We start from the raw sequence: 19,594 nt of genomic DNA, 5'->3' as shown, positions 1-19,594 counted from the left end.
AAAAACAAAAATTCAGAAAGGACTTGCGGTGCAACGCAACTTGTTACACGTTTGTCCTAATATTAATTATTTGTAAAACTCATTATCATTATCAATAAAATTTTCATGTAAAGAAAAAAAAACAAAACAAAACAAAACAAGGTAATTTTTTATTTTCAATGTTAATCTTTTATTTTCAATGTTAATCTTTTAGAACTCTATATAACATTATATATAACATTATAAGTCTATATAATGTTATATAAACTTATAACATTATAGGAAGTTAACAATTTGTTGAATTATTGTAGACTTGTGGACTAGATTATGTAGATATATATATAGACATAGTAATATCAATTAATGGCTTAAGTGCTTAAGTAGCTAGTTAACTTCATCAGTCCATATTAAATTCTTAGTAGTCAACGTACTCTAGTTTTGTGAATTGAAATAAATACATAATTTTATTGATATTTATTGTTTAGACCTTATAACAAAAAAAAATTGCACATAATTTTATTTTATTTTTTGTAGGGTGGAGTGTGCACATAATCTCGCACCCCCTGGCTTAGAATCCTGGCTCCGTCTCTGAGGAGGACACAAAGGAGGAGTGGAGACAGGGAGAGGAGGAGTAGGAAGACGCAAAGGAGGAGTGGAGATAGGGAGAGTAGGAGTAGGAGTAGGAGGAGGCAAAGGAGGAGTAGAGACAAGGAGAGTACGAGGAGTAGGAGGCGAAGGACGATGACACAAAGAAGACACTTTAGCTTTGGTTGTTGCGAATGAGTGATTGAGAGAAAGTTATTTATAGGTGAATCGGTCATGATCGTTGTGTGTGGTCGTCAAGTTGTGTGTGGTCGTCGAGTGTGAGAGTGTTTCATAGGAGTGGATGGTGTGAGTGTACTCTCTGGGTGTCTGAGAGGAGTCAGAGGAGTGGATGGTGTTGTTAGAGTGACTAATGGGTAGTGTAGATATTTCCTTTTGTTGTATTAGGGTCAGCCTTATAAGGCATTGTATGATAGGTTTTGGTATGCCATTTTGAATATATCGTTATGTTATCATGGTATCGGAGCAGGTAACCGCCGCTTCTCCCATATTCCATAAAATTTGATCGCACCCAAAGAATCCCTTTCCTCATAGCAAAATGGTTTATTACACTTCTCTTATACTTTTTTTAATCTGCAAATCTATGGTTTGATGCAAAAGGTGGCACCTTTATTGTTTGAATAGTAGATCTTCCAATTCAATCTGAAACTATTGATATACATATCAGTTTGAATGTAGAGACGTTCGTTCTTCACTATTACGCATAGTATTTACTGGAGTTGGTTGGTTGCAGTAGTTCTTTCTTTCTCTAAATGCATTAGTTTTGCAGATTTTACAAATGTATCTCTTTTTTTTTTTTTGAACAACTTGCATCTTTGGATAGTAGTATAGCATTGGTAATTTGTTGAAAATGGCTAGTGGACGAGGTGATTCTCTCCAAGCTATTAGTGTGAAGTTGAATGGAGATAACTATGCATATTGGGAGTATGTTATGAAAAACTTTTTGTTGGGAAAAGAGTTGTGGGTTTATGTGTATGGAGATGTGGTTGTTCCATCTGATAGTAGTGCCGGAATTATACCGAATTGAAAGCTTCTTGGCTGAAAAATAATGCTAAAATTATTACTTGGATTAATAATTCTGTTAAGTTGTCTATTGGAATGCAATTGGCAAAGTTTGCTACAGCCAAAGCAGTATGAGATCATTTAGCAAAGTTGTTTGTGCAATCCAATTTTGCAAAACGATTTCAGTTGGAACAAGATATTAAAGATGCACAGCAGGGAGACAAAAGCATATAAGAGTTTTATGCGACTATGATGGGTTTATGGGATCAACTAGCACTCTTGGAGCCTACTGAACTAAGTGCTAATCAGGTATACACTAAGTTTAGAGATGAGGGGAGGCTAGTTAAGTTTCTAATGGTTCTCTGAGATGAATTTGAGGTACTTCGTGGTTCCATTCTCTTTCGCAAACCCTTTCTTTCGCTTGATTCAATTGTTAGCATTGTCACCAAGTACGGTACGGGTTTAAAACGGTGTATTTGAAAAAAAAAACTTAGTTCGTGTTTTAAACGGAACGTTTCGGAAAAAAAACAGAAAAAAAAAAAAAAAAAAAAAAAAAAAAAAAAAACGGTAGGGCATAAAAAACGGGTTTAATACGTATAATACGTAAAAGAAACGGTAAAAACCGATAATAAAGAATTTGATTTTTTATAAGAGTGAAAAAAATAATTGACACATAAAATAAAAATAAAAATAATACAAATAAAAGAAAATTCAAATACATGAAAGTATCAAATTATCATTACTCATCCAAATACTAGAAATTTTAGATTCAGTACCAAACACGACTCTAAATAAGATACTACTAATTACCAACCATAATGGCATAATCAAGTTCTACAAATAAGTTAATAACTTTAAAATTTCTAATTAATTATTAATAGTCCAAAGCAAAATAGAACTGTCTCAATAAGTCAATCTAACGCCCACTCTTCAAAAAGGTAAACTCCAAAACTCTTTTTTCTTCTTCGTGTTTTCTTTTAGATTAGAAAAAATAAATAAAAAAATAAAAAAAGTTTTAAACGGGAGATTTTCAAAATCTCGGATTTTAAACGTTTTTTAAGTTTAAAACGGGTTTTTTTTGAAAAACCCGGATTTTAAACTGGAACCAAACGCCTTGCCAATATTTCATGACAATGATTGTTAGTGAGCTAGTAGCTGAAGAAGTGTGACATAAGTCACGCATTGATATTTGTCTTCTTTCTACGCAAAGTGTTATGGTTGTACCACCGAAGTTCTCTTCCAATACTTCTGGTAAACAACAATTTAGAGTTTCTCTGGATCAATGTAGTTTTTGTAGGGAGAAGGGTCATTGGAAAATTAATTGTCCTAAGTTGTGTGATCAAGGGCAGCAACAACAACAGCAAAAACAACACCAAGGTTTTCCTTCCACTGCTCATGTATCATCTGTATTGGAGGAGCAGTTGCATAAGTCTCTATCCGTTAGTGATCACCCTAATGGATTCGTTGGTTTGGTTGCACCAGATATTTCAACATCTTTTACCGAACAAGCTGATTGGGATGTACCATAAGGGTTTGAGTGGCAATGGTGGTAAGGAGGATGGCAATGGCAATGACAATGGCAGTATCAATATAAATAGCAGTGGCATGGTAGATGGCATTTGATGGCAGTGGCAATGGCATTTGATAACAGTGGCAGTGGCATTTGATGGCAGTGGTAAATGACATTTGATAGCAGTGGCAGTGACATTGGCATTTGATTGCAGTGGCAATTGCAGTGATTGCAAGTAATAGTTGTACATTTTGTTCTTCTTTTGGCAAACTCTCGATGCATAACATTGTTAGTTTGAGGGGGCAGGTGTGAGTGTACTCTCATGATGTCTGAGAGGAGAGGAGTAGATGGTGTGTTTGAGACTCTGAGAGAGGAGAGAGAGTCCATGGGGTTTTAGCCCATTTGGTATCGAGTTCACATATGGGCCCATTTGGAAGGAGTTCACAAATCCACTCCAAATCTTTCCAAATGCTAATAATTTGGATTCTGAAGTATACGTTAGGATTACAAATATCCTGATGTTGCGTAAATGATTTCTATGAAATCTCATTGTTGCAACGAAATATCATAATGCAACACCAGTGTATTGTATTAACAGTTGTTCAATCAACGATGAGCAACGGCAGTCATGTGGTTGCATGAATTTGAAAGTTACACTATAGCTAAATGTAAAATATCCAAACTTCCAAAATCCAAACACACCAGGACACACGTTCAATGGTTCGACCATGTCTATCATAAAAACGTCACAAATCCTTCAGGACTAAATTTCCTGAAACTCATAGAACTATTATATTCAAGAGGATGCATGGTTTATGCCTCCGTGTAGCCACCACTAAAGTTCAGTCTACTAATAGGAGTGATTCTTTTATTTTAATTTTTACCTTTTCTTGACTATTGATCAACTAAAGTGAAACGCACTAAACACATATATTAGTTGTTGACTGGTGGAAAATTAATATTTTGATTGAGAGGTGACGCTGCCTTCAAAGATGGCGTTGAGCACCCAAAATTCAGATTCCAACTAACAGGTTAAGATGTTTGACTTCTTTGAAGAAAACCCCAACAAAAGGATTAGGATGTTGACTTCATTTGATTTATAACGATGGAATCAATGTAAATAAATGAGTTTTAAACAGAATAAAAGAGTCCTTTGAGTCTTAAACCTCCTATTGACTCCAAAACAACCATTTGAACTTTGGGATTTACACACAGATTTCATATCCTTTCTCCTAATCCTCTCCCTCTCTCTTTCTCCAAAAACATAATCTGAATCAACCATACCAATGGGTCTTAAGGATTTTCATCGAAAGCTAAAGGTAATCTAATAATATTTCTAATTTCATTTCTTTGGTACTTTTAGTAATATCATTTTTTTTTTCTTCAGGAGAAGTTCTTGCATGCAAGAATATTTTTAGTTAACTTCATGTGTTTGATTGGTTATGCCATTCAAACACCCGCAAATCAGCCTATATTGATTTTGCTATTTTTCTACAAGTGATACGATCATGTCTTTCTACACATGATTCTGGTTTATGAAACAATCTTTAGTCATTTTGAGGTACACTTTTCTGACGATTTTTTTTTGAACAGTTGTTAGTTTAGAAAAAAGACTGGGCTTTGAGTATTTACTCTGTGGGACATTTTTTTATCAGAATCCTGTCACACAAAACTAGACAATAAATCTAGTCTAGAACGATCATTTCTTAAGTTCCTATCATCCTATGACTTGGAATTGGACCCAATTTTTGTTATTAGAAAATTTTCCAATCTCAATTTGGTCACAACTAACAATGAACACTGAACGTCTGAACAAAATGGATGCCTTTTCTTTTCCCTTTTTCTTCGTCCTGTTCATTCAGAGTACTTCGGTGTTTATCACAAATTTACACACCTTATAATTTTTGTAGGCCTTCCGAGTAAACTTCTTCCTCACAAAAGATGGACATGATAAAGGGGTCATAAGGAAGCAATCTTGGATGACACCGATTTCATATGGAATTCAGGTGGTCGAAAATCGATATTTTTTCAGTGGACTAGATGAGTCGGAACCTGATTTTACAATTGCACAAAGAGAGCAAATAAAAGACACAGAAGTGTGGTTGTTTGGAGTCTTTGATCCACAAATTGGTGATAGAATCACCAAATACTTGCAAACAAACCTCTTTGATAAAGAGTTCAAGCAGGTAAGGCAACAAAGAATGCAATTCTTCTCCTCTAACAAATGGAACCATACATCACCATATCGAGTCAAAGAAACAATTGAAATCTTTTATCTTACTGGACAAAAAAATATAGGCTGCACCTCCCATCAAATTGGCACTACAAAAATCTATGCACAGCAGTACAGCTAGTCCTCAGTTAATGTGAGGTGAAAGTTTTCTCAACACCCAGTATAAAGCACACACATAACATCAGTTAACAAGAAAAACAGACGATATTAACTTTGCTCTGTAATACTTTGTAGACTCGAATCAAAAGGAGAACCAAAGAGACCATAAAGAAGGCCAACATGTGGATTAGAACAAAGCTAAGAGAAGGGAAGCAAGCACACGAAACACAAAGAGCGGGTTGCACATATGTGACTGTGATAAATGCGGAGAAGGTTGTAGCAACAAACATGGGTGATTACAGAGCTGTTGTATGTAAAGACGGTGTAGCTGATCAAATATGTGAAAAACACCATCCCAGAATCAAGAGACGCTGGTCTATGAATCTGTTTTCTGGTAAGAAAATAATTACACATAGGTGCAAAAAATATAAACATTTACTCTCTGTGTGTGTGTGTGTGTGTGTGTGTGTGTGTGTGTGTGTGATGTATAACTCACCTATCAATGTACCATGTCAAATTAGGTACTCTGCATATGCGCATCAGAACTGCAGGCAGTAACCCCTCGAAACGTTCAGAACCAGTTGTTGCAGTTGAGAAGATAGATTCTGACACTGAATTTGTGATCCTTGCAAGCAATGGTATATGGCAGGTACGAAACTTTAATTTACCAAAATAAATTACCTATATTTCTCTTTTTTCCAGCTCCCGTGTTTATGATTCCTCTGTTCAAGTAGTTTTTTGCAAGATGCATCCCCATCCCATCAACTCCCCCACACACACACACACACCTTGCAAATATATATGAATACCACTTAAACATAAACTCTGACATTCTTGAACTGTTTATTTATCTGTAGGTAATGAATAATCAAGAGGCTGTGAACCTAGTAAGACACATAAACCATCCACAAGAAGCTGCAGAATGCCTAGCAAAGGAAGCCTTGGCAAGAATGAGCAAAGGAAACATTTCATGCTTAATCATTCGCTTTGATTGATGCATGTGGTGAGATGGGATCTTACGAGTCTTTTATAGGAAGAAATAAATATAAACCAGAAAGGAATATTGATCCTATTGGCTATTGGATCGAAAGTAGGATTTCAAGTGAACAGTGTAACCATTCATAGAGTAGAGTAGTAGACTACCCCTTTAGATTGAACGTGCAACACATCTGCATTGTGCTTGTACAACAACCTACATGTATTACCTTATATATACCAATTTTGAACCCTACCCCCCCTCTTTCTCGCTCCTATGTAGTCCTGGATGATAGAAACTCGGGCCATTTGTTTTTCCCTCTTATAAGACATAAAATTCTAGTAACCTCTTATTAGAGGTGGACCACCAACTTTGAGTCATTTTTGTAGCTTGTTTTTGCCTTTTATAAGAGGCATTCTACTAAAATTGTCTTTTTAAGAGGCTCTTTTTGTAAGACCCAAAATTGGCTTCTACTTACTTTTTACAAGTCTTATAGCTAAGCAAATGATCCAAACGCCCCCACCTATATACCCCTGGCTCTAAATCCCTTTTCTTCTCCTACTAACTCTCTTCTTCCCCAAATCCATCCACTACACTAGCCTCCACCACTCACCACTCACACAGCTGTACCACCATTGTGTTGCTCCACCACCACCACCGTGCTAGTAAGGTACCATTCCAATTATCTAATTCAACTATAATTATCGAAACCAATATTCTAATTAAGATGGACATTTCATATTCTTAAAAAAAAATCCGTGTCTGACACATGGACACACAAACATGTTGCAAATATGATTTAAAACTAGGGTTTCTTCTATAGTAGTCTACCCTAAAGAGTAAGAAAACAATCTATTAATATAGTTACAAACTTACAACCATGGGCAGATCTAGAGAGGGCAGGGCCGGGCTGCATCCCACCCAATTTTGCTCCCCAAAAAAATGGTGCTAAAGAATATGAAGTTTAACATGGTTACCGTAAGTTCAAAAATTAATAGTAATAATATTATAGTAAAATTGGGGTATTTCTTTTGAGATTAACTTAGTAGCAACCCCACAATGCAAAATCCTGGATCCGCCCCTGGTTAAAACTCCATACACCACATTCATGGTTATTATTTGTAATGAGGCACTTTGTACGGTCTTGAGCCCAAGAATTAGTAGCGCAACTAAAAAACAGTAATAGTTTTCTTTTTAATTAGATGTTTCTCAGTGTCCTATTCATGTAGATCGTTGTGAGGGACACTTCGTATCCGTGTCAGAGACCGACACGCGTATCCGTCAATGTGGCTTAGATTGAATACCCGGACACTATCAAAATGTGAAACAAAAGTTTCTTTGAATTGTGAATACCCCAACACTATCAGAACTGTTTCATACGAAATCTTCATTCTACATTCCTACCAGACTAATGACAAGAAAACAGACATGATCTGCCGCCACCAACTTGTGACTTGTAATTATTTTTGCCTGCACGTGACTCTGTGGCCTAGTGGTTGTGCATCCTTCTCACACGTGGGAGATTGTGGGTTCAAGACTCACAAGCGGCCTCGAGGAGCTTTACTAGTGTAATTCTCAGGTGTTTAATTAATTCATCACTGATTTGCTTCTGGCCTTATCTCACTAGACTACTAGAGCAAATCATGTCTCCTGAAACCCTTCAGGGAAAGTGTACTTGTGACGTGGCTGCTTAGGTGCACCAGAGAGAAAACAAGTCTTCATTGAGCGACGTGGATGTTCGTGTGTCATGATATTAATGTCTATGCTTAGGTGGGTACAACCCTGAACATAACCTTCAGGCCAGGTTTCACTCAGATCTAATAATGGTCTCCTGTTCAACTACCATTCCTGGCTGGTGATCATAGCCCTTTCAGGCCCATTTGCACTAAATATTGATAAAAAGAGAAAAAGAAAAAACATTTCTCCTGAAAAGAAAAAAATCACCAGTACTTAAATATCTCTTTTAATAGTTGTTTGTCAGTTCTGGGTCCCATTTTTCCCCCTCTTTCTCCTTCCTTCAACCTTAACCGTAGCTTTTGATTTGTAACTCTCATAAAAACATGACTCCCCCCTCTCCAAAACACATACAAACAAGTCTGAGACAATGTCCTTCTGTTGAAACAAGGTCATAACCTATTACAGTACAGCAGACTTGTAACTGGTGAATGCCGTCAATTGAATTGAAGGATAAACTATAAAGAATCAAGTGTCACAACATACATGGCAAGACATACAGATCGATCAAAAAAGTACAGTACAGGAGACTTGTAAACGCAAATGACGTTACTTCAGTCAAAGCAAGTCTAAATGAAAAACTATATTCGCTCTAAACAAAAAGAATTCAAACAAAAAACACAACCTCTATACAATATTATGCGTCATAGATAGAGCAGTTCCTGATACATAACCAAACATTCACATGAAATCACTTCATTTGCACTCAATACAGGCAAACACTAAGGAAGTAAAAATGGCATATTGTCACCTCGATATATTGACTTCATTTTCCATGGTCATGAAGTTTGCTTTTTTTCACTCGTTTTGCTCCGAAAGGGTGATAACAAAGAGAAAGGACGAGAAACTGTTGAATAAAGAGTCATCGGTTATACACATCCAGGTATAGACCAAGAAGAACGTGGCAAAGCAATTATAATAAGATTTATGGTAAAACTTACCCTTGTGGGAAGTGCTCGCAGTTGGAGTTTCTTCTTGGGAAATAAGATTCTTCAATGTATGAACTGAAAATAACCACGGGAGAGAGAATAGTCAGCTTGTAGGGAATGATCATATGGGACTACTTTCATTAGTCAAATGCATTATCCAAAAACCTAAGGAATTCTATTTTTTTATTTAGTAGTGAAGCTCGAAGGCAATTGTCTACGTCAATGTTCCTTTCCAACCTATGGGTTCTGATTGGGGTGTAAAAATGGAGAGTTAGCTCAAATAGTGCTGATTGGAGTAAGCAGCAGCAGTACTAGTTTTTAGTTGTAGGTACTAGTACTTAGCCTTGTAGAGGTGTTAGTGCCTGCACATCTTCTTCTTTTTCCTTTTCCTGCTTTTCCTTTCTTTCCATGTTGCACTTTGTAGTGCTTTGTATTGTTTCGTCTTGTACTTCTGGGTGTATTAGGGGAGATGGGGATTGGTCTTGTTCAACTAGCTTCTGGCTAATTGCATAAGTGTTAATGTAATCTTTCAGGATCCCTACACTAATGCATCAAATTTTACTTCTGAAAAAAAGACATTTGCAAAGTGCAATAAGAAGTAGAAAAACAAAAAGAGAAAGAGGAATTTATAGTCATGTTACATCAGTCCCCTTGGTGTGCAAGAGTAGAGACGTAAATACCTTCATAAGGAGTAGAGCTTGCCGAATGATCATCGCCATGGGAACCATTTGTGGTCAACTTATCTGAATCCACTGAATGCTCACCTGCAGATGAACCATTGTTCTTCCTTCCAAACTTCAGTAGCCGTTTAAATCCTTTGGAGGGATCCTTGCCTCGAGGCTTCTCGGAAGAGTCAGGACTTTCTTCCAAGGAATTCAAGTCTCCAAAATCAGATACTTGGGCATTGGTAGTCTCCTCATTTGTTGCTGCAATTTCCTTTTTAGGTGCATTAGCATACTCCAATTGTGTAGCACAACGATCTTCCACAGATGACACCCACGCATAAGGGGCCTGATAGGGCTTTCCAGAAATCCCGATGCTCGAAATGTTTGGTGTTTCTTTCCCTTCACGACCTTTTTTCACCTGAACATAAAATTCTGATCGGTTAAATTCCTATTGCATAATCTGCTATTAGTTGAGAAAAAGTATCTCCAGTGCTCTGTTAAATTGATGCTCATTAGTTTTTCTTGGAGAGTCTGTTTCAAAAATGACCTACATAGTTTCTTTACCATATTCAGTTCCTAAACATACTCCCCATACTTAGTGCTGCATGACACTCTAATTACAGCACAACAGTAAAGGAACTTTTGGTCTTCATGTGCATCTTCATAATCCTAAATAACCATTCAAAATTAATATTACGCTTGGAGATTCTCTAGAGGTTATGGCAGTTTAAGATGTTTGCCTTTTCTAGATATATTGATTTCTAGGAAAACCCGAAGGAAAAGAATAACAACTGAAGATATCTATTAAGCAAAATTTTGCAAAATGTACAAGTAGAAGTCCATCTTTTTTATTTCATCTTTCATGTGAAGATGGAAGGGGTGATTAAAAACTTGCTCGAATTGTGTCGAATTTTGCATTAGAATGGATTATGGGTTATACAGGCCAAGAGATAATTATTGTTATACAGAACAGAGATTTTTCCTTTTTGGGTCAAATGAACGAGTAAATTTGACTTCTTCTGGGTTTTGTTTTCCCTTATCAATTTAAACAAATTTAATAGAGTCCAGTCTGTTTCTTTAACCTACACTTTTAGATTTCCGATTTTGGCTCATTTCTTCAGTTTGATATAATGGTAGCCCAAAACATTTCGACCAGCTGAAAAATTCTTCATTAAGCTTCTGTTCCGAATCATTTCAAACAAATGAGTTTTCCTTTTTTCCTATCAGTTATAATGAGGTAGATGGTAGCTTATGGAACTTTTGTTTAATAAACTTTTCTAACTTGCAACTACCTAAATCTTTAAGAACAAACTTTACAATCACAGAGATGAAGCAAAAAGAGAAGATACAAGGTCATCAATATAAGATCAGCGATAAAGAAGCTCAAACGAGTGTTTTATGAAGTATACCTTGTGGGAACTGGATTCACCATTAAATTGGCATTCACTGGGATTTTGTGCAGCCACAACTTCACCCGTGAGTTGTGGTGAAACTGGAGCATGGATTGCGGCATATTCTGGGACCAGATCAGGCTTTGCTCCTGCTTTATCATCACCATCTTATCTCCAGCCTTTCTCCCGATCCCTGTATACTAGGCATTGAGCGTATCTCATGATCAAGCACCACAACACCTTTCTCAATTATTGGGTTGTCCTCTCCAATTCTATCATGTGATGTGTATTCTTTATTTACTACAACTTCCGTACTGTTGGGAGTTACTAAAGATCTGGTTCCGTTTGCTTTTTGTGTATCCTTTGCCGCTGATTTGTTCTCAATTATGTCTGAGGTCCCTTTTGGTGTTCTAAGCTTCAGCTCTGGAAGTGTTGCAGCCTTAGTTCTGTCAAGACTCATAATTGCAGAAATCTTCTTTATCTCAGGCTCATCAGATACTTTTGACTTCGATACTGGATTAGGACTTCGCAGCTTTACTGGTGCATCATGACGATTGGTGCTTGTTTTAGGCTCTGACAGTCTTCTAGTTCGTGCGGTTGGTACCTTTGGTTCAGGTGTAGTCACATCTTTGTCTTTCTTTAGCTCAGGTAGTGATGACACTGAGCGGCTTAATTTGTTTACAGCTAAGCGACCACTGTTACTAAGTCTGCTGGGCTTACTGACTTTCTCAGATTCGTTAGATCCCATAGAAGCAGTTCTGATGGGTAACTTTTGTATAGGCGATGATGATCCAGGCCCCGAGTCACTGAACTTTGATGCTTTATGTGAGTTTGGAGAAAGCTTTGTCGGCAACCTTGGTTTCATCTGAGAGGGATGTTGTGATTGAGCAGGACTTGAGTTGCCTCTTCCTGCGATTCTTTTTTGCCTCTCTCTCTTTAAAGCTTCCAGCCGTTTTAACTCTTCTTCTTCCTGAAATTAAATATTTAAGTTTCTGTAAGTCGAGACAATATGAAAACAGCACACTTAAATGCTAAAGAATAATCTATTCTAGCCAAGCTCAAAATCGTTCATTTCTCAAACGTTTTCTTTTTCCAATATAGGCAATATCGGCTAAAAAAAGGAGCTATACATTTTCTTTTTTCATTTTCTGAAGATCAGCTTTGAAGGCCCTTAGATTGGCTGCTCGTGCTTGTGCTTCAGTTGAAGGACCCAACTTAGAGGGCTTCCCTTTCCTGGTTGCGGCCTCTATCTTCCTCTTCTCCAGACTATCTTGACCTTTTGACTTCTTATCCTTGACTAACTCCTTTTGCCCTTTCTTAACATCCCTCACTGTATCATCTTGGGTTCTGTTCTGTACACTACCAACATCATCAGCTTGTGCCTGCATATCATAGTCTATTGCAGGGTCATAACCAATGGACTCCCACTCTGTTCCACGCGCTCGAATCAAGCTCATATCTTCTGGTTCATAGCTGCTGATATGACTTTGAACTCTACTGGATGGGTCTTCTGTGTCCAGCTGCCCTGATGGAAACTCAGCATCCATATCAATTGGGGTTCGGTTGCCAGTTCTACTTTGATCTTGTAAGCCTGATCTAAAAGGAACTACAAAGGATTCATCAATCACAGCATGTGGTGGCCTCATATCCCAATTATCAGAAGAATGACCAAGCTCATTTCCATCCAATGGGTCTGATTGCGAATTCATAAGACCAAACTGGTTTTCTCGCCTATGGATCATAAAATCATCTTTAGTCAGCCTCCTATGTCCTCCCCTTCCACCTTCCAACTCCTTTTCATGTACATTTGCTCGGCTGTTACTAAATTCTCCACTGAAGTCTCTTCCAGAGGCCACCAATTCCTCACTTGATGTAGCGAACAATCGGGTAGCCTTGTGACTGTTTATATCTAGATCGATCATTCTCCCATCATGAAGTTCACTCAACTCTTGTCCACGGGGAATTATAGGATCTGGTCCTGTTTTATTTTTTGGTTGTTTCACTTGAGCTTCCTTGTCCATAGAAAACATATTTTGATCAGTATTATGCACATCTTTGTCATCATTTCTCAATAAGAATTTCTGAAATGCTTGCCAGGATTCACCATCAGCTTCTTCTCCATAAACTCCGTCGTCCTTCCCAGAAGGGCTATATATATTGGTAGAGCTTGTATCTTTTGCTCCAATTTCAGAAGTTTTAGAGTTCCTAAGCTTCATCTCATCTTGAAATTCATCATCAGTTTCACGGTCAGATGCTGATTCTGACTCACTCCCTGAATTATTCTTCTTTGAAGTGATGTAGTTGATGTTTCGTATGACAACCATGCCCGCTTGTTTTTTACTCGCCCGACCACCTTTTCTCCGTGGTTCCCGGCCTTGTGAGCCTTCATTCTCTAACTCAGAAACATCCTGAGGCCTCATTCTGGGAACACCCGGTTCCCCAGACTCTGATTCTGTGTTACTGTCTTTACTCTCCATGGATTGTCTCCTTTGTCCCACTCTTTGTGTGGGGTTGAACCTAGGATCGTCCATAGGAGGATAGGGTGGCTGGAAAAATGGTCCATTTCCTGGATAGTTCTGATAGTAAGGCATGGCATGCATTGGGTACGGCTGGAAGATGGGAGGCGCTCCATGTGGATGAATAGGCCACTGAGGGTACATAGGATGCTGATATTGTCCTTGGAAATACTCCTGGCTGCCTGGGGGTATTTGTGTATCCAGTGGAGGCCTTTTCTCTGGCAAAGTTTAAATAATACATTCTTATTTCATTTGAGTTGAATATCCAAAGAAGACGTCAGAAAATATTTTTATAAAAAGCATGTTAAAGAACTGCTTTAGTTCTTTTTGTGGGATCTGAATGTGCTAAAAAGTAGAGAATTCTTCTAACAGTGTACACTGAAATTGGAAACAACCTCAAACCAAATGAAAAAACTTTCTGGAAGGATGGTTGGTTTGCTACCCCCAAAATTTCAAACGTCATTTGATAGTAGAAGATTTATTTCAGGTTAAATATCTTAAGCCAAAGGGAAAATGGAAAAATGTAAATGAAGTTTTTTGACTGCCCCATCTACAATGAAAATCATACCTGCACCGGTATCATGGCTTGCCTTCCCACTACCCTCCTTGCTCAAATCTACATTCGACTCATGCCATAATTCCCCGGATTCATTCTGCTTCTTTGCCTCAATAGAAATCACAGTGCCGGGAGCAATCATAGAAGAGACGTCAGAAGGACCCGACATTGTTTCAGCTGAATCAATTTCAAGCCACTGTCCAGTTTCATGCTTTTCTTTCCATAGCTGCACAAACTTTATGCACGCATCCCTGTTGCAACACATAGATGGAATCATTGGTAGATTAAGTTTGAAGTCCAAACAGATGACTGCAGCCAACTTCCAATCAGTGAAAGAATAAATAGCATGACATGTTTATATCCTGGGGAGAAAAAATATATATATAAAGAAACACTTACATTAAACGGGTGGCTCCAAAACATTCCCCGAAAGATATTAAGTGTACTATGTGATCCATTTCAAAACCTGCAGCTACAGCACGTGCAAATGCCATGCCTTGTTCTTTCTGCAGCACAACTTTCCGGGTCTCTAGTACTTTTAAGAGCTGAACTCTGATAAGATATATAACATGTGACATCCAAAAAAAGATCAGCATAAAAACAATTGCAAGTATTCTGAGATGAATATAGTGGCAACTGATGAAAGTGTATAAGAGGTAAGACCAGACATAACTATACAAAAATGTAATGAGGCCATCCTATAAAGATTCTACCTAGGTGACAAGGCCCAAAGAGCAATATCTTCAAACATATCAAATCGCTGAAGTTCCACTATAATTACAAATACATTCAATTGAAGGTAAAAGTGGGAAAAAAAGGTCGTGGCTATATAATGGAAATACCGATATCTGGTACCTGAGTTTCTAATACACATCCCTGATTTTTCAGATATATCGGTACATATTTTCCCACGCTAGGTAAAGAGTTTTTTCAGACAATGACCCCCACACACACACACACACACACACCTCATTTCTTTCTCCTCTATACAGAAGCATGTATGAGTGTCAGAATGAAGATACAATCTTCCTTAAACATAAGTTCTGCCTGATCAAAAAACAAACAACTCAAAGGAATGTCCACCCTCAACCATTTGGGACATTACTAAGACAAAAAACTGATCACTATTCCCTTCAAGCCGTTCCCTATTCCTTTCTAACCAATTTATCCATAGTATTGAAAAGGGGAATAAGCTAGACTGCAAATTTTCTCCAAAAAAAGAAGGTATAGTTGTAGCTAATGATAGCACCAGTATGTACTTTGAGTTTCTCTCCTGTGTGGTAGATCCATTAGCTTCAGGCGGATATGCTCCAGGCTGCCATATATCCAACAAAACCAACTTCAGGGAAATTAACTAAAACAGTCATCGGTGAGAATCTTGAGAAGGCTTGTGATTCAGAAATACCTGGTATAAAACAATTGCTTTCTCTGTGTCAGAGTCATGTGTAGGTTTTACACCTGCACAGCAAGAAAGAATGTAATTTCTGGTTGTGTGTGTCAATAAAACTTGTCATGAAAGCCAATGTACATGAATCATATAGATGCGAGTAATGAAAAGAAACAGAGCAAAGGAAGGTAATGAAGTCAGTCACTCCAAGGTTTTCCTTGGTTGAACACTTTGTAGTTCCTTGAAGAAAAACATGCCCAACCCAGACTGTACATCAGGTAGACAGTACTTTGGATTGGCTGTAACAACCTTTACCAACACAGTTCAAGCCTCCTTCTGATGTACTTATTTATTACTTTTTTTATTGGTATGAGATGCCGCAATCAGAAACATAAAAATGAAAGTACAAGCAGCTCAAACCTCAATAGCCAATAATAAACTTACATAACCAAGCAAAAATAAAAGAATAAACTATAAATTTTTTTTGTGGATCGGTAAAAGTCATATTTCATTGATATTGCAAAGTTACACATACAAAAATTAGGTGCTGTAACAAGAAGCTACTAGACCTAGATGAAAAAAGCGGTAAAACCCAAATCCAACCCAATTACAAACACTTTTTAATTTACAATTGTGTCCCGATTACAAATGAAGTCGTTATAGACTGATAGGTAACCCCTTTGAAGCAAACATTAGCACATGCCCAATCGTATAGCTGCTCTTTTATCCCCCTACACTACCTTGTGGGTTTCCTTATCTAGTTGCTCGAACACCCTTGCATTCCTCTCCTTCCACAAGGTTCATACAATTGCTATTGGTAGATGCTCCGCCATCCATGATGAAGAGAGCGGTAGTTGTATTAACTTCTTACATAGTGCTTCCTTGATATTGGTAGGCATTCTTCAACGTTTCCAAAATGAGGAGAAGAAGCTTCCCAAATACTCTTTGAGAAAGTACACATGAGAAGGATATGATCCACACTTTCATCCCTTTCCATATATAAAGAACAAATGTTGTGGATATTCATACCTCTTCTATTCAAGTTGTCAATAGTCTTAATTCTCCCCAAATAAGTGAGCCAACAAAAGAACACCACTACAAAATAAATGGAGTAGAGTCCATCCATATGTTCTTGTATGGAAAGTTGTGAAGCAAGTTTTCGTCCCGAAGATTTTCCAATTTATACGCTTTGGACAAATCTCAATAGAGAGACCGTACCGAGAACTCCTCTTTGTCCTCCAACACCCATCTCCTCCAATCAATCTCTTTAGACTTTTCACCCTCTTGATAAATGGTAGCCAAAAAAGACCCATAGGATTCCACCTCCCAATCATTTAAACTTCTCCTTAATGACACATTCCATTCTAGATTTTGTCCCCTTCTCTCCATGTATTCCGAAACCGTTCAATTTTTTTTATTAGCCAACAAATAAATGCCACCATATTGCTTCTTCAAAGGAGCTCCTCCCGGTACCCGGTGTAAAGGCGACACCTTGTCAAAGTCCCTCCCTCCACTAACAATGCCATTCCAAAGAGTGATCCCATAAGGATTTTTGGTTTCCTTGATATGCCACTTACTAGTACCTTCCCCATACTTGTCTACCACGACCTTCCTCCACGATTGATCACCTTCCTCCCCATATCTCCATAACCACTTCGCTACCACCAATCGATTCATAAGTAATATATATTTACATCCCAACCCTCCTCTTTAGCAAGACAAAGCCTATCCCACTTGACAAGATGCATTTTCTTCCACTCATCAACAGTACCCCAAATGAATCCCTTAAAAAACTTCTCTAGTTTTCACCACTCCCAAAAGAAATGAAAACAACAAAAGATAATAATTAGGAATGTTACTCAAGGTAGACTAGACAAAGGTCCACCTCCTCCTCCCCCACTCTTTAGATAGGTATTTAGACTTCCACCCAGCAAGCCTATATGTCACCTTCCCAATCACCTTGTTCCAAATAGCTTTAGACTTGCTTCGCACTCCCAAGGGCAAACCTAAGTAAGTTGTAGACTTGTAGGCAAAGTCTCCACACTACACCCGAACACATTTGCAACTTCCCCCAAGTTCACCCCCTCCCCAACACCATAAAGAATAAAGTATAATTATACACTCTTGTCTATAAAAAAAAAGGGCAAATGGAATGTCCTGAAACTACTTGCATAACTTGGTCCCCAACTTTTGAAAAACACATTGGGCTAATTGCATAATGTACCTTTGCACATTAACTTTCTTGAACACTTGTACCCCTTCACTGACAACTTATCTGCTGAGTTACATTGACACAGATACATGTATCCGATATGGATACGAAGTGTCTGACATGGTAAAATATCAAAAATTGTGATATATCACGTACAATGTGTCCATGTGTGTCCGACACGAACATGTTGATATGTATCCAATATTGATTAATTTTGAAATATGGGGTGTCCATGTAACATAGCTTATTTTCCATTTGTACCTAACTAGTTGGTATACATAAGAACCCCAGATCAACAAAGAAAAAGACTCTCCTATTTAAACTTTGGATTACTAAAAGGAATGTACTTTTCATTTTGGTTATTACTAAAGAAAATCAAATCTGACTAACATTCTTCCAGACAATTCAATGTGGAAATGAGATGATTATAATACTTCTATCTGTTTTTTTGAGGATGAAGGACTGTACCTTCAGTGCTTTCCAGATATCCTACTTGATGATCTTCCACCTTGTTTTGATGCGCCTCTACTTGCTACAGTTAAAATACCGAATAAGTGGCCTCTCATCACAATGAACACCAAAAATACATATGTAGGCCATTATACTTACAGTGTTTAACCCCATATTTTCATTACTTTGCATCGCAATGGATTCTTCAATCTGCAAGATCTCAGACTCAATGGTATTCACCCGTTCCAAGACCTCTGGAGTGCTTACAAAGCGCACAAACCTACATACGATATATATATCTTCAGATAACTTAACACAGTATTTACGATTTCCATACTAGCTCAAATGAAACGATACAAACCTTTCCATTGTTCCCTTGGTAAACCATGTCGTGTCACTATCAACTCTTGGTTCAAGTGTAATTGAATAACCACCTTTTGCAATCTGATCTTGGGCTGTCTTCAAGTGGGCAAGAAAAGGGTTCAACAACCCAGAAGCAATTTTCTCCCTTACCCCATTCGCAACTATAAATAAATCACACCTATATATATATAATTCAACACAACCAATGTCACCAATTTGCAAACAACAGAAATTTAATTGCATGCATAAAAAGAAGAATAATTATTCACCTGGTTCGAGTTGGAGTGAGCTGAAACACAGCAGAATCAAGTCGAGTCTTCGACTTCATTTCAGTATAAATATAACTTTTAATATCTGAATTAAAACGGTTTATAAATGAAGATGAAAGATGATCATCGTTTTGGAAAAAAAAGTCAAAAAGTAGAGCAGAGAAAAAAAGAAGAAATGGAAAGTAAACTGGCGGAAGTGAAGTAAGTAATATTAATAATAATAAAGAGTTAAAGTGTTAGTTTAGCCTTCGGACCATAAACATTTTCATCATTTTGTTTTGATATATATATATCTCAGTAACGCTTTATAATAGTTTGGGTACTTTCGTCAATTTATCTATCACATGCGCCGAAAAACACTTGGGGTATCCAATGAGAGGTAACAAAAGATTAGTGGATGGTCCATTATAACAAAAAATTCGGCTTCACCCACATTTGAGTAATTAACACGATTAGTGGATCCTACTCGGTGATAAGTACTTGACAAAGAAACTAATCAAAGACAATAATATTGGCCAACTATAGCAAACCTTTTTTTGTAATGCAATGGGACCTAAAGTTGTCTTCATCTTTAGGTCGCTCTTCTTCTTGTGTGGTATTGTATTGTGTCTCTTGTGACCATTTTTGTGCTATTTCATTTGTCTGGTATGACATGAGAAATTTTATTGGATGATTTGTAATTTTGTATCCATGTCGTTTATTAGGAGTTGTTTTGACATT

At 37.5% G+C, this 19,594-nt stretch overlaps 2 protein-coding genes across 3 annotated transcripts; one reads left to right on the top strand and one right to left on the bottom strand.

The window, feature by feature from the left end:
- Window positions 1–4,227: 4,227 nt before the first annotated feature.
- LOC147505935 (Protein phosphatase 2C family protein) lies at window positions 4,228–6,656 on the top strand. Of its 2 annotated transcripts, XM_086558323.1 has the most exons (6): window positions 4,265–4,413; window positions 4,482–4,655; window positions 5,005–5,280; window positions 5,562–5,820; window positions 5,948–6,075; window positions 6,284–6,656. In XM_086558323.1, the coding sequence occupies exons 2-6, from the start codon at window positions 4,617–4,619 to the stop codon at window positions 6,419–6,421; spliced, it is 840 nt and encodes a 279-aa protein (XP_086414449.1). In that variant the 5' UTR covers window positions 4,265–4,413; window positions 4,482–4,616; the 3' UTR covers window positions 6,422–6,656. The 2 variants fall into 2 exon arrangements, with proteins under 2 accessions (XP_086414450.1, XP_086414449.1); XM_086558324.1 differs by lacking the exon at window positions 4,482–4,655 and having other exon boundaries at window positions 4,228–4,413.
- A 2,086-nt stretch (window positions 6,657–8,742) lies between these two features.
- Window positions 8,743–19,131, bottom strand: LOC147505934 (uncharacterized). The gene is given in 14 exon segments (XM_086558322.1): window positions 8,743–8,983; window positions 9,078–9,140; window positions 9,746–10,148; window positions 11,140–11,287; window positions 11,289–12,091; window positions 12,252–13,855; window positions 14,206–14,444; window positions 14,593–14,745; window positions 15,453–15,508; window positions 15,599–15,651; window positions 18,261–18,324; window positions 18,402–18,522; window positions 18,604–18,783; window positions 18,875–19,131. Coding segments are annotated over 14 exon segments (4,014 nt in total). The 5' UTR covers window positions 18,934–19,131; the 3' UTR covers window positions 8,743–8,915.
- Between the last annotated feature and the right edge of the window lie 463 nt (window positions 19,132–19,594).

This window comes from Coptis chinensis, chromosome 4 (assembly GCF_015680905.1).
Source record: "Coptis chinensis isolate HL-2020 chromosome 4, ASM1568090v1, whole genome shotgun sequence".
Lineage (NCBI taxonomy): Eukaryota > Viridiplantae > Streptophyta > Magnoliopsida > Ranunculales > Ranunculaceae > Coptis > Coptis chinensis.
Note: the sequence above shows the minus strand (reverse complement) of the source record. Positions and strands in the feature narration are given on the sequence as shown.

Coding starts and splice junctions, on each gene's coding strand:
- LOC147505935 (XM_086558323.1), top strand. CDS start 4,617: ATGATTCTGGTTTATGAAACAATCTTTAGTCATTTTGAG. Junction 5,821..5,947: donor GTCTATGAATCTGTTTTCTG/GTAAGAAAATAA, acceptor ATGTCAAATTAG/GTACTCTGCATATGCGCATC. Junction 6,076..6,283: donor CAAGCAATGGTATATGGCAG/GTACGAAACTTT, acceptor ATTTATCTGTAG/GTAATGAATAATCAAGAGGC.